The 13238-nt window shown below is 62.3% G+C and overlaps 6 protein-coding genes across 6 annotated transcripts; 4 read left to right on the top strand and 2 right to left on the bottom strand.

Annotated features, from left to right (window-relative positions):
* Positions 1 to 462: 462 nt before the first annotated feature.
* On the top strand, positions 463 to 1500 carry PAN0_073d6603 (uncharacterized protein; the record flags this gene model as incomplete). Its single annotated transcript, XM_014797963.1, has 3 exons — positions 463 to 757; positions 836 to 879; positions 1030 to 1500. The coding sequence occupies 3 exons, from the start codon at positions 463 to 465 to the stop codon at positions 1498 to 1500; spliced, it is 810 nt and encodes a 269-aa protein (XP_014653449.1).
* Positions 1501 to 1947: 447 nt separating this feature from the next.
* On the top strand, positions 1948 to 6528 carry PAN0_073d6602 (uncharacterized protein; the record flags this gene model as incomplete). The annotated part of the gene is made up of 5 exons (XM_014797962.1): positions 1948 to 2046; positions 2204 to 2470; positions 2665 to 2786; positions 2847 to 2937; positions 3112 to 6528. The coding sequence occupies 5 exons, from the start codon at positions 1948 to 1950 to the stop codon at positions 6526 to 6528; spliced, it is 3996 nt and encodes a 1331-aa protein (XP_014653448.1).
* Positions 6529 to 6971: 443 nt separating this feature from the next.
* Positions 6972 to 8711, bottom strand: PAN0_073c6601 (uncharacterized protein; the record flags this gene model as incomplete). Its single annotated transcript, XM_014797961.1, has 1 exon — positions 6972 to 8711. The coding sequence occupies one exon, from the start codon at positions 8709 to 8711 to the stop codon at positions 6972 to 6974; it is 1740 nt and encodes a 579-aa protein (XP_014653447.1).
* A 410-nt stretch (positions 8712 to 9121) lies between these two features.
* PAN0_073d6600 (uridine 5'-monophosphate synthase) lies at positions 9122 to 10053 on the top strand (the record flags this gene model as incomplete). The annotated part of the gene is made up of 2 exons (XM_014797960.1): positions 9122 to 9419; positions 9500 to 10053. 2 exons carry the CDS (start codon positions 9122 to 9124, stop codon positions 10051 to 10053), a joined length of 852 nt encoding a protein of 283 aa, XP_014653446.1.
* Positions 10054 to 10303: 250 nt separating this feature from the next.
* On the top strand, positions 10304 to 12058 carry PAN0_073d6599 (DNA glycosylase; the record flags this gene model as incomplete). Its single annotated transcript, XM_014797959.1, has 1 exon — positions 10304 to 12058. One exon carries the CDS (start codon positions 10304 to 10306, stop codon positions 12056 to 12058), a length of 1755 nt encoding a protein of 584 aa, XP_014653445.1.
* Positions 12059 to 12115: 57 nt separating this feature from the next.
* PAN0_073c6598 (EF Tu GTP binding domain-containing protein) lies at positions 12116 to 13238 on the bottom strand (the record flags this gene model as incomplete). Its single annotated transcript, XM_014797958.1, has 1 exon — positions 12116 to 13238. A coding segment is annotated over one exon (1123 nt), but the record flags the coding sequence as incomplete, so codon positions are not given.

Here is a 13238-nt window from a genome sequence, read left to right as displayed (position 1 = left end):
AAAAAAAAAAAGCCAGGATCGGCAGAGCGACAGGCACTTGAATGCAGGTTCACTTTGCGCCGCTGCGCAGGAATCCACTGTCACGCCCCAAATTCAGGGTCACTGCGCGCGCGCCGCTCTCCACCTCCGATCCGCAATTGGCCATTTGTTTCTTTCCTTTTTTTCTTTTCTACGAAATCTGGCACGCCCGTCGATCCGGTCTCGCCTTGCTGCAGCAGTGATATCATAGCTACCTCGCCTTTTTTTCCCAAAAAAATCAAGAATTCGGACAAAATTAGCACCGGGATCCCCCACGGCTCACCGCTACTATCTTGAGCCTGCTGGGCCTGGGCTGTGCCCGATTCGGGGAGCTCCTTCCGACCTCTTTCGGTTGGAGCGAAAAGCGCCCTGAAAACTTGACTGGTCTCGCATGCTCCAACACCGCAAATCTCGGCTTCGCCATTGCACCAATGAGCCGCACCGATGGCACTCTCGCGTGGTATCGGTCCGAGGCCTCCCACCTCGTGCTGCGGTAAAGTGTCGAGTGATTGGAGGAGGGACTGGAAAGTTGCACAGCGTTCGAGGCAGCTGCCTAGTTTGCCCACTAAGCCGGGCTACATGACGTCCCGGGCCTGCCCCTCGTTCGGCTCTTCCTCGCAAAGCGACCCGCTTCCCGCGCCCGGGAGCTCGTCCGATCCCAGCCTTTCCCAGTCCGTTCAAAGTCCGGAGGGGCCCATGGCCGTCGTCGTCGTCGTCGTCGTCGTCTTGAACGAACAATGTAGCCTCGCTTTTGCGCGCCATGCACTGCCTTGGCGACTTGAACTTTAACCGAGCCAGCCCCACGTCGAGTCTACAGCAAAAATCTGCGGCAATCTCGCTGCTACGGTAGCATCGGTCCGAGTGAGGACCAAGCTTGGCGAGCAGCGGGGAGGGAGCCAAGTCGAATCTTGTCAGGAGGCAGCAGGCTCGATGCATCGGCCTCACATGCCCGACGCCCGCCCTCTCTCCCTGACTTTGTCTCATTTACGCCATTTCCAACTGCACCCTTAGTCGCGTGCGCGTCGTCTCGCTGTCTCGTGCGGCAGCACCCTGCAGCGACTGCAGCCTGTGCAGCTCCAGCGCCAGTCTGCAATCACATGCTTTGCACATCTTGGTCGCGCTTGGAGCAGCTCGCTCCGGACAGCCCAGCCTTATGCTCGACGTCTGATTCCTGGATTCACAGGACGTCGGCGCCCCGGTCGGACTGCCAACACCACCGTCAGTCGAGTTCGGCGAACCATTCCAGCGCTTGCAGGCCACGGCAAGCGAATGGCCAAGCTAGCCTCGGCATGGATTTCCGACGTTGCCAAGGCCGCCTCTCAGCCAGGCGCGCGCCAACCCGCGCGAGAGCGGGCACCGCTCCAGCTCGGCGCGGTCCAGCTGCTGAGGGCTGAGTCTGAATGCTGCCACACGCACGATCTCGAGGTGCCTCCTGGATTCACCCACCGCGCCACGTTTTCGCTCTCCCCCTTTTCACCATGAGCCAGGCGGTGATGGGCCAAGTCAGCGCCTCGTAATCCCACGCAGCAACAATGGCCTCTGACGGTTTGAAGCAGCTGGCTCTTCGTTTCGAACCGCCGAAAACTTTGCTGCCAATAGCCCTTTCAAGCCGCCTCCAAGCCCTGATGAAATTCGACCGCCCACCGCGGTGTTTTTCGCGGCTCTTGTCTGATTAGAGATTCTTTTCACTTTGTAGTCCTACTTTTGTAATGCTCCTTCGAATGGGTAGTTACGAATTTTCGCCCGCAAGCCCGCTTGAACTTGAAGGGTTTCCAAGGGTTTTGTATCGGACGCACCGCAGCGCAAATTCGCTCCCCGGCCGGCGAAACCTCGAGAGGAGGGGCCTTTCTGTCGAATTGCAAAATTGCTACAGCGGAGCGCTGCTCTGCGGTCCGCTTTGCCTGACTCACCAAAGTTTCCACAGCGCTTATGGTGCTGCTGCTGTTGCTGCCGGTAGCTGCCGCTGCTCAGGAGCCCCTCACCGAATTCGAGGTGCAGCGAGAAAAAAAGGTGGCTGCACTCTCTCTTGTGAGCACGCGGCTGTCGGTGCCACCGCTGCGGTGCAGTTGACTGCGCTCACCAGTGTGGCGCTGATCCAACTGTGAACTCGCTTTCCCCCGCTGCCTGCCTGTCTGCAGTGTGCGGTCAGCGGCTACGCTATCCGCTCAGTCGCTCTCACCTCTAGCTCTACCCGGCTCCGAAGGCCAAGCCTCGTATGCTGTCGAGGCATGGCGATGCCACCCCACCCGCTTCCCTTCCGGTCACCATCATCCTTTCCTCTTCCTCTCCCTCCTTCTTTCGTTCGTTCGCTTGGTTCCTCTTCCGCGTTGGGTTGCTGCTCCTCTTTGGTGGGACTCTCCTCCCTCTCTTGAGCGCGCTCACCCGCCGTTTCGCCCGCATCACCCTCCGCTTCGTCGGCTCGCTCGAGGTTCTTTATAACCTCGATCGTGGGGTGTGTTGTGCGTACGGAAGAAGACGGCTTTTCGACAAGACTCAGCATCGCTTCGTCCTCGGACATTCGTTGTTGCGCCTCATCCGTCGTTCCGCCAGCCAAACTTAGTGCCGAGTCAATCGATCTCTGGCCTTGGGTTGCCCCTTCCATCAACTGCAGCGAATCGCCTTTTCGACCGCCGCTGCACGTTTTAGATCGGCTCTCCATCGTGTAACGACCCCTCTCTCTTGGACCTCGCGTTCTGCCGTCCTTCCCGCAGTCATTCGGTTAGCGAAGACTCGGTACACCCGCCCCGCCCCGTCCAGCCCAGAGCATCGTTCGTGACGCAACGTCTGGCCCGGCCTTGACCGCCTCTCACGCTTCAACTTGGCTCCAGCATCGCCAACGTCGCTGCTCCACTCGTCTCTTCCGCAGACCAGGCCGCATCGACGTCGACATCGAGCCGCAGTTCGTCCTCCCTCGCCCTCGTACGCTGTCAACCTCTCGACTCCTTCATGGCTGCAACTCTCTCGTCTAGGTGATCCTCTCGTCATCACCTCGGGCCTAGGGACGCCTTCATTGTGCTGCTCTCTATTCACGGTCCTCACCAGCCTCCCCTTCCCTTTCTTGGCCCCATCGGCTTCCATCGATTTTCCAGGTAGCTAGACGACAACGTACCGTATCTATCATTTCCAGCTTCACCTTCGTCTTTCGCCTCGTTCGATCAATCGCCCAAACACCCATCTCGGTCGAGCTCCTCCGCCTGTACCGACCTTGGGATCACAGGACCGCGTCGCATCGCCTCCGGTCCGATCAAAAGCGCTCACCCAGGTTCTCTAGCCTCGGTGTGCGCACCTGCCTTCGCTGCAGCCATGGCCTTTTACCCCGATGCGCAGCCCGTCATGGGCGCGTACCACCACGGCCCTGAAGCCGGCTTCGGCATGGGCCTTTACCCTCATCACGATCCCCAACAGAGCCTGCCAGTTCCAACCGCCAACATCCCCACCGTCTACCCTTTCGTAGACGCTGCGGGCCAGACGCACATCTACCACAGCCACTCCTACGCTCATGGCTCCGCTCCACCCGGTCATGCGGATCATGGCGTCTGGCAAGCGCCTCAGGCTCCGCGACTCTCCGCCGCTGCCGCACGCGCTGGAAGGCAACCCACGTGGGGCTATGCCGTCCCTGCCTACGCTCCTGCTCATGCTGCTACGGCGTGGTATGCTCAGGCTCTTGCTCTTCCCCATCCGTCTCAGCAGCCACGCACTCACCAACAGCTCGAGCACCAGCTGCTGGTCCAGCATCACATGGCCAAAGCGCATGAGCGCCAGAACGGGGCTCCTCTGTACCCTTCCGCCTTTGCCCAGAATGGCTATCAGGGCCACCATCACCAACATCCTTCCCAGTATTCGCATCCCCATCACTCCCATCACTATCCACACGATCCCCACCACTCCCGCCTCCCCTCCAACCAGTACCAGCAACGATATCCTCACCACGCCCATGGTGCGGATGGCTCCGCGGCTCACGACCGCTACGCGGACCGACGCCAGAGAGACAGCTGGAACTCGGACGCTTACCATCGCGATGGCCGTGCCTCCGACTACGCGGGCCGCGACTGGTCCGACTGGCACAACTCCGCCTCGTCGCACCGAGGCTCTGTTCCCCACCTCCCCCATCCGGGCCAGGCGTACGGCGATCATGCCTACGGTCCTGCCGTGCACCGCAACTCGGACGATGCCTCGCTTGGAGCTCAACACGCCTGGACGGCGCACCACGACGCTCACGGCGCTGCCTCTGCACACGGCTGGGATCGCGCTCCGCACTATGCTCGATATGCATCGAACGTGGCGCACGAAGCGTACCACCGATCCGACGCTTCCACCCGCGACTATCCAAGCTTAGAAGGCCCAGGTCATCGATTCTATCCTTCGCAGCCGTTTGACCGCGAGGAGCGTCCCCGCGATGCTTATGCCGCGTCACGCTCGGGCGATGCCCATGCCTGGCAGCCCAGCATGCGTGAGGAATCGCAGCATTTTGCTCCGGACGAGACTCGAGGCCACGGCGAGGAGCGTCGATGGCCTGAACCGACCCGCCAGACTCACGATGTGGCGGCGCCGATCGCAGCCGCAGACCCGGAAGGCGTGCCCGCCGAGGGCGCACCCGACGCGGCCGCTGGTCCTCCGCCCTCGTCGCCCGACTCTCTCGACAAGTCGGCGCTTCCCATCGCAGCCATCGGTGCTCAGCTGATCTGGAATGCCTGCACCGCCCTCTTCGACCCCGACCTGCTCGCCGAGGCGCACGAAACCTCGGACGAGGCCATGGACGAGGATGACGAAGAGGTCATGTCGCCCGAAGCAGAATCCATGCCTTCGTCGTCCTCGACGCCGTCGCTCAACACGCCCGATATGTCGCCTTGGTCCTCGACCGTGCTCGATCGTCCGGCGCAAGCGCCTTCTTCGGGCGACTGGAATGCCTTCCGCTCGCCATTTGGACCCGACCGCATGCCGCAGCTGCGCCCGCAAGCACACTCGTTCACCTTTGGCAGTGATGCCGCTTCGTCGCACGACGATCTGCACCGCATGGCCGTCGGTGCCGAGCGCGCTCGCTCGGCCTTGGCCAAGGAGGCTGCATCCACAAAACGCTCGCGTCAGGGTTCCGGCCACTCGGATGCCCTCACCAGGCACAGCTCGGGCGCAAGCACCGCCAGCAGCTCCGAGCCTGGCACGCCCGCGTCGCTCGTCCTCGAAAGCCCAGCGTTGAGCTCCACCATCTCGGCGCACTCGGTCGAGACAGCACGAAGCCCGCTCCACATGGGACTCGGCATGTCCTTGGACCGTTCGCGTTCAGAGTCTGCGATTCGCTCGCGCCGAAGCTCGTCCAAAGCCTCGACCAAGGCGCCCTGCTCAAAGTGGTCCGGCCGAATGCGCGACAATGTCGTCGCCGTCTTGCGCCTCGTCTCGCCCGACTGGCGCTGGAGCAACAACGACCATCTCTTCGTCTCTCTCAGCGAGTCGCTGTCGGCGGCGAGTGCCGAAGCGGCGAGCTCTCGGTCGCCCAACAGCCAGTCCCACGGCCGCCCAGGCCGAGACTCGGTAGCCAGCATCGTCACCTCGTACGCCAACGAGCCGAGTCCTGCCTTCCGCAGGTTCGTGCACCAGGTCTTGGCGCAGACCTTGCTCTCGCCTACAGCCTTCCTGCTCGGCATCCTGAACGCGCTGCGTCTGCTCATCATGGCGCAGCTGCCCGATGGCTCGATCGATCCGGTGGTGCTCGGCCTCTTTGCGCAGCCTACGTCGGCAGCGCCGTTCAAGCTGTTTACACTTGGCATGATGATCGCCAACAAGCACCTGGACGACAACACGTTCCTCAACAAGACCTGGAACGAGGTCACCGGCATTCCGCTCGCCGAGCTCAACCAGACCGAGGCGTGGTTCCTCAAAAAGTGCAACTACGAGGTGACGGTGCCGGACGAGACGTGGATCGGCTTCCTGCATCGTCTGCAGACGTGGGAGGAGAAGCGATCGAGCCGGGGCAAACACCGTGACCACGAGTCGTCGCAACGTCTGTTGCTGGTGCTGGACGAGGCGCTCGGCTACTTTGACGCGATCCCCGCGTTGCGGCTCGACGGCGACATCACGCTGGACGCTGAGACGCCTCACAAGGCCAGAGCCGCATCGCCCGTCGACATGTGGGCCAAGTCGCATCACCGCACCGCCTCGCTAGCCGTGCTCGAGGGAGGAGAGCAGCACTGCCGATCGGCGCCGGCGGCAGCTACGCACGCGTCGCAAAGGTCGCAAGCGCAGGAGCAGGGCCTGGCGCGTGCCTCGCACTTATCGCGAGCGAGTCTGGCCATGGAGAATCCGTCGGCATTGCTGATGCGCTCGAGCTCCGACTACCTCGGCACCGGTGGTGCGTTCAAGGAGATGGACGGCGTCGACGGCGAGTCGGGCAAGCTGGCCAACGGCACCATGTCTGGTCCGCTGATGCCGTCGGCGCTGCTCGCCGGCTCTCGCTCCCTCTTTCAGCACAGCGGCGTGTTTGGTGCGCTCTCGACGTCCGGGTGGGCGCATCACTGATGCTCCGCCCTCTTTCTTCGATTTCTATTCAAGGCTTGTTTTTCGAGCTACCTTCTTATCTCTTCGTCGATCGCCTTTTCCCTGTAGATATGTCTTCGGGCGACAACCCGAGTCTCTGATTCCGACGTGATCCATCCATACCACAGCCCCAAAAAACGCACGCGCATCGGACCTGGTCCGATCTTTCCGGCGTCGTGCCGAATCTTATCGTCTTGTCTTCTGCGATCGTCAGCGATCCCTTGCATCTTTTCGTCAAATGGTACTTTCTTTTTTTCAGTGGCGGCTTGCAACCGCTCTCCTGCCACTCTCACGTTCCTCGTCTGTGCGGCTGATTCAACGGCTTCGGGACGTCCGCGCGGCACAAACGCTGCCAAAGTAATTGTGGGTCACTTGTGTTTGAAGGTGGGATGATGGTGAGATTTACAACTTTTCTAGCGGAAGGATCAGGAGCGGGTGGATGGGTTGATGAGGCCGTCGAGGTTGTCGAGCATCTTCTTTGTTGCATCCACCGAATCCTTTTGCTCGGCCTTGGCCTGGGCGGAGGGATTGCGGCCGAGACGCCTCTGTTTCTGGGCATCGTTCTTGCGGCGATCCGCGAGGCCGTTGAGCGCTGCGAAGCCAGCGGGTTTCCTCGGCTCGCCCACGCTGCCGAGAGCCTTGCGCACTGGCTTGTTGGGATCCTGTGCGGTCTGACCGACGTACTCGGCGCTACCCATGGGCGCGACCCGGTTGACGGGCTGACCGCTTGCATCGGTCTTGACGAGCTCGACGTTCGAACGAAGGTATCCGAGGTCGTTGCGGGGCGAGAGCATGTCGCGGTGCATTCCACTGCCGAGCGTCAGGCTCGAGGAGCGGTAGGCGTCGACGATGCGGAACAGCGCCGTGCCCTGCTTGGGCTCCTGTCGGCTCCAGTCGATCGTCGGCGGCGCCTGCGCACGCAGCGGTGCGTGCAGATAGCTCACACGTCCACCCACCAGCACCGAACGTCCATCGGCGACCTTGGCGTACTTGCGCAGATCGCGGTCGCTCTTGGAGCTCACCTCGTGGATCACGCGACCGGGCAGCGGCTCGGCGAGCATGGCCGTGTAGATGGCATCGGGCTGCGAATACTGCAGACCTGCATGCGGGTGAAGCGTGTTCGGCTGCGAAAGACCGGGAAGCGCGGCGGACGACTGCTTGGACGCCTCGCGCAGCGTCTTGTCCTCGAGCATGCGGAAGGCATCGCGCGTCGCATCCACATCGCGCGACTGCTCCAGCATGTCGATCTCGGCGAGCGTCATCTGCTCCAGCTCGGCCTCCGGGTTGATCTCGGGCAGCGGCTCCTTCGTGGCGCCGCGTCGCTCGGCATCCTCGCGCGCACGCAGCGCGGCGGCGTACTCCTTCTCCTGGCGCTTTCGAATGAGCCCCAGCAGCCGACCGCGCTCCTTGTCGTTGAAGAACTTCTTCCACGCCCCGCGCTCGTGGCGGATCTTGGCGACAAACTTGTCAAATTGCGCATCGGTGAGCGCGTTGTAGTTGGCCATCATGCGCGGGCGCGTCGAGAACTTGTCGGCATCAAAGCCGTAGGCGCGCGACGTCGACTGCTCGCCCATAAAGTCGAGCCCCTTGTAGGCTGGGTCCGCCGCACCGCGCGCGGCATGGTGCTTCATGAGGCTGCGCCAGCGGTTGTTGTACAGCCTCGCCTCGCGCTCCTTGGCATCCTCGCTCGCCTCCTGCTCGGGCGTGAGCTCGATCGGGCCCGGAATCTCGGAAGGAAAGTAGCGCTCGGTGGATTTGAGGAACGACGTGGCGGGGCGCGGGCCGTGGCTGCCCGGCTCGGTGTAGGTGTGGCCGTTGGATTCGGGTTTCTTGATGTGCAGCTTGGTATCCGCCTCGGCCCAGCGCTTGACAAAGAGCACCTCCTTCTCGCGCTCCTTCCACGAGGTCTGGCCTTCAGCGGTGTCGAGCTGCGACACCTCGACGTAGCGCAGCGCGCCCGGATACGCAGCCGAGCCGGACGAGGAGCCAAAGATCGAGGCAGAAGACGACGGCAGCGGCCTCTTCATGCCCCACTCGCCGCGAGCAGCATAGGCAGGTGGCGCCGTGTACACCTGCGGCACGGCCGGGTCGAAGCTCGAGATGCGCGCCTGGCGGAGCAGCTTGGAAAACTGCGTAGGCGCCGTAGTGGCGGTGTTGGCGGCCATGGCGGCGAATACAGGGCGGCTTCCACACGTGAGCCGCTAAACGAAAGCTGTGGGTAATAGGGTGAGGTGGTGATGGTGTAGACGGACTCAAAGTCTGGTGGAAGGCACTGGCTGCAGCTGCAGCTCTCCAAGCTGATCCAATTGCTAATCGGCCTGGCAGCCGATCTTGTGCGCGCGGCTTTGCCCTTTTTTTCTTCCTGCGCCTCTGAGCCCATTTCTTCCGGTTCACGTGAGCGCCCGACGAAGCTGGAATTTTATCGTGCGATAAGAAATCTTTGGCAGGACGCGAATTTGGCCCCGCTCGCTATGCTTTGCCTTTGCATGACATTCGCACGCGGGGCGCCGAAGCATCTTGACTGCCTTTGTCGATCATAGCTATCGGCCCTCCTCATCAACGTTTCTGCGGCGACATGTCGAGCATCACCCTCCAGACGTACGCATCACGCGCGGCCAAGCAGCCCAACGCCGCCGCCAAGGCGCTGCTCGAGTGCATCGAGCGCAAGCAGTCCAACCTGTGCGTCTCGGTCGACGTGACCAACAAGCAGGACCTGCTCGACGTGTGCGATGCCGTCGGCCCAGACGTGTGCCTGGTCAAGACGCACATCGACATTGTCGAGGATTTTGACATCGACCTCGTCCAGCAGCTCACCGCGCTCAGCCAGAAGCACGACTTTCTCATCTTCGAGGACCGCAAGTTTGCCGACATTGGTAAGTCCATGCGATCGTCCACTCGAAGTGCCTGTGCACCCCGCTGACACGAGCTTACCCTGGCGCATTTGCATCTACAGGCAACACGGCAAGCCTGCAGTACTCGTCGGGCGTGCACAAGATTGCGTCGTGGTCGCACATCACCAACGCGCATCTGGTGCCTGGACCGGGCGTCATCAGCGGTCTCGCCAAGGTGGGCCAACCGCTCGGACGCGGCCTTCTGCTGCTCGCCGAGATGAGCTCGGCAGGCGCGCTCACCAAGGGTTCCTACACGCAGGCGTGTGTCGACGAGGCCAAGAAGGACACCACCGGCTTTGTCTGTGGCTTCATCGCCATGTCGCGCGTCGACGAGCGCGAGGGCCCCAACACGGAGCGCGACCTGCTCATCCTCACACCGGGCGTCGGCCTCGACGTCAAGGGCGATGCCATGGGCCAACAGTACCGCACGCCCGACCAGGTCATCCGTGAAAGCGGCTGCGACGTCATCATCGTCGGTAGGGGTATCTACGGCGCTCTCATGACCGAAGAGGGCAAGGCCGACAAGAAGGCGGCGTTCGACAAGGTCAGGCAACAGGGTTCGCGGTACAAGAAGGCGGGTTGGGAGGCCTACCTCGCCCGTCTTGGTCAGAAGTAGCATTCAGAAGCAATTGTGGCTAGAGTTTCGAATGCCAATGGAGCAATGACAAGGGTGTCTGCAGATCAAATCAGATTGCGTTGGGCCCAGCTCAAAATCCGTGGCTGAGGAGCTCGTCGCGAGGTTACCAGACATCTGGACCTTTCCTTTTTTTTTCGGCCTGCGGCCCAGCTGCACGATTAGAAATGCCGGTTTGGTGGCCGGCGTGTGAACCCTTGGAAGATGCATTTCGCTTGGCCCGGTGGCGGAAATGCGGTCTGAACATCCTCTACCCCACATCGTCACTTCTTCTCACTCGACCATACCAGCTCGAACCCGACTCGAAGGAGCCGCAACTCGTCTGACCATCGCCACCATTCACCGTCTCAGCCCACGCCTCGGTGGAGTTGCCTCGGCCTTCATGTCAGCCACCAGGGCGTCGTCTCGGCGCAAGCTCTTTGCGCCTAGCCCACTTGTTCCGGGAGCGTCCGTGGCTGTCGCTGCCCCTTCCGCTACTGTTGTCACGGCCAATGGCCACTCGGTCGCCCAAGTCACAGGTGGTGCTTCGGTCGAAGAGGACGCGGCGATGGCTACAGCGCTCGCGGTCGAGGAGTCTCGCCGCTCCTACTCACTCCGTCGCCGCAGCGCAGCTCCCCTTGCTTCTCCGTCCACCCCAAAAGCATCGCCTTCCTCTTCTGCAAAGGCGCCGCAGCAGACGCGATCCATGCGCACGTCTGCAAAACGGTCGCGAGCCCAGTCGCCCTCCAGTGAGTCGGAGGACTATGCCTCCGGCTCCGACTTCTCAGACGATGGCGCACACTCCTCGGACCACGACAGCGATGTCTTCACCGACCAGAAGACCACCAAGTCCACGCCAAAGGCCAAGCGCGTAGCCAAAGCCTCGTCCAAGTCTGCGGTCAAAGAAGAGACCGAGTCTAAGCCCCTTTCGCGTTCCATGTCCAAGTCGGCGTCACCGTCCAAGCCGAAGAAAGCGGCTGTATCGCCATTCGACGTGTCTCCGCGCAAGGCCACCAAGAAGCCTCTCAAGGTCGACCTCGAGCCGCACGAGGCGCATCCTGCGCCAGCTCACTGGGAGAAGGTGTACGAGCTGCTGACCAAGCAGCGCGCGCGCATCGTTGCACCCGTTGACACCATGGGCTGCGAGGAGAACGGCCGCGAAGATCGGCGTGCCGACTCGTGGCGCGAGGGCGAGTCGTCCGAAGATGCCGCCAAGCGCGAACGCCTCGCGACGCTCGTCTCGCTCATGCTCTCGTCTCAGACCAAGGACCCTGTCACCGCCGAAGCCGTGTACAACCTCCAGCGCAACCTGCCCAACGGCCTGTGTCTGCAGTCGCTACTCGACGCCGACGACGACGCCATCTCGAGCTGCATCGCCAAAGTCGGCTTCTGGCGTCGCAAGACCGGCTACCTCAAATCCGCAGCGCGCATCCTTGCTGCCGACTTTGACGGTGACGTACCCCGCACCGTCGATGAGCTGTGCAGTCTGCCCGGCGTGGGCCCAAAGATGGCCTTTTTGGCGCTCAGTTCGATGGGCATTCAGGTGGGGATTGGAGTCGACACGCACGTGCATCGCATGACCAACCGGCTCGGGTGGCATGATACAAAGACGCCCGAACAGACGCGCTTGAATCTGCAGTCGTGGTTGCCGCGTGAGCTGCACCCGCACATCAATCGGCTTCTCGTCGGATTCGGCCAGGTCATCTGCGTCCCTACAGGCCCTCGCTGCGACTTGTGCAACGTAGGCAGCGCAGGTCTTTGCCCGAGCTACCGTCCCATCGACCCAAAGGCGGCCGAAAAGCGCGTCAAAGTCACCCTACTAGCAGACGGCGAAATCCACCCGGCCCCACTCATCTCGCCCTTCAAACAGGAAGAGCATCCGGCAGTCAAGATCGAAATCGACAACTCGACGCCCATGCACATCGCCGACCTCACCGTTGCAGTCAAGACCGAACCGGACGCTGATGCGCATGATGCTGCCGCAGTCGCAAAGGCGCTCGAATGGTAGCTGCACACTTGATTGCATTGATTTTGTTCATCCTGTTCCCAAATCTGCACGTGTGAGCTAGGTGGCAGAGTGTGTTTCCATGACAATGCCCGCAGCGACAGTTTCGCCGTTCATGCGCATGAGCACGCGCGCCATCTCCTTGTTGCTCTTGGCATCTTCGATGGGGATGCCGCTGCTCTGGCCCGCTGCTCCGCCCGCCTTGACCGCCACGCGCACAATGGCCGTGGAGCCCTTGGTGAGCACACGCGGCTTGGCCTTGGCGACTGCGCCCGTCGTCTTGTCCAGGATGGCTACGAGCTCGGTGAGGGTCGCGGGGATGTTGGCGCTGTGGTGGAAGAGCTCGATGCTCGTGCCCGCCACGAGCGGGTACGTGGGCTCAAACACCAGCACCTGCGCCATGAAAGAGTCGCACAGCGCAATCGGCTGCGACGGCGAGCACAGCACCGCACCAACCGCGATCTGGATCTGGTCAATGCCACTGAGGTATACGGTCGCATTGGCTCCCGCCACCGCCCAGGGTACCGCCTCGGAGTCGACTTCGATCGCACGCACCATACCCGACTCGTCGCCGGGCACAGGTCGCAGTCGGTCGCCGATCTGAACGATTCCCGAAATCACTCGGCCCGACACGCCCACGCCCGACGCAATCGCCGTCTGGCCTTTGAACACGTTGGTCACGGGCAGGCGCAGCGGTCCATCCAGCAGCCGCGCCGGCGGCTCGAGCTTGTCCAGCACCTCGACGAGTGTCGGTCCATCGTACCACTTTGACAGATCGCCGCCTTCCTCCCTCACCGCCAAGTTCTCGCCCACCGATCCGCCACACGGCACGAACCGCAGCTTGGCCGCATCGAATCCACACGAGGTGAGGAACGGTCTGACCTTGGTCACGATCTCGTCGTAGCGCTCCTGGCTGTATCCGACCGCGTCGAGCTTGTTGACGACGACGACGAGCTGCTGCACGCCCAAGCTGCGCACCAGCAGCGCATGCTCGCGCATCTGGCCGTTGGGGCCGAATCCGGCCTCAAAGGCGCCGAGGATCGAGTCGACGACGAGCAGTGCCGAATCCGCCTGCGCTGCGCCCGAGATCATGTTGGGAATAAAGTCGCGATGTCCGGGCGCATCGAGCAGCGTAAACGTGCGGTGCGCCGTGGAAAAGTGGTCTTGCGCCACATCGATCGTC

The sequence above is a fragment of the Moesziomyces antarcticus genome (assembly GCF_000747765.1).
Source record: "Moesziomyces antarcticus DNA, scaffold: scaffold_v10073, strain JCM 10317, whole genome shotgun sequence".
NCBI lineage: Eukaryota > Fungi > Basidiomycota > Ustilaginomycetes > Ustilaginales > Ustilaginaceae > Moesziomyces > Moesziomyces antarcticus.
The sequence above is the reverse complement of the archived record's forward strand: the minus strand, read 5'-3'. Positions and strand labels throughout refer to the sequence as shown.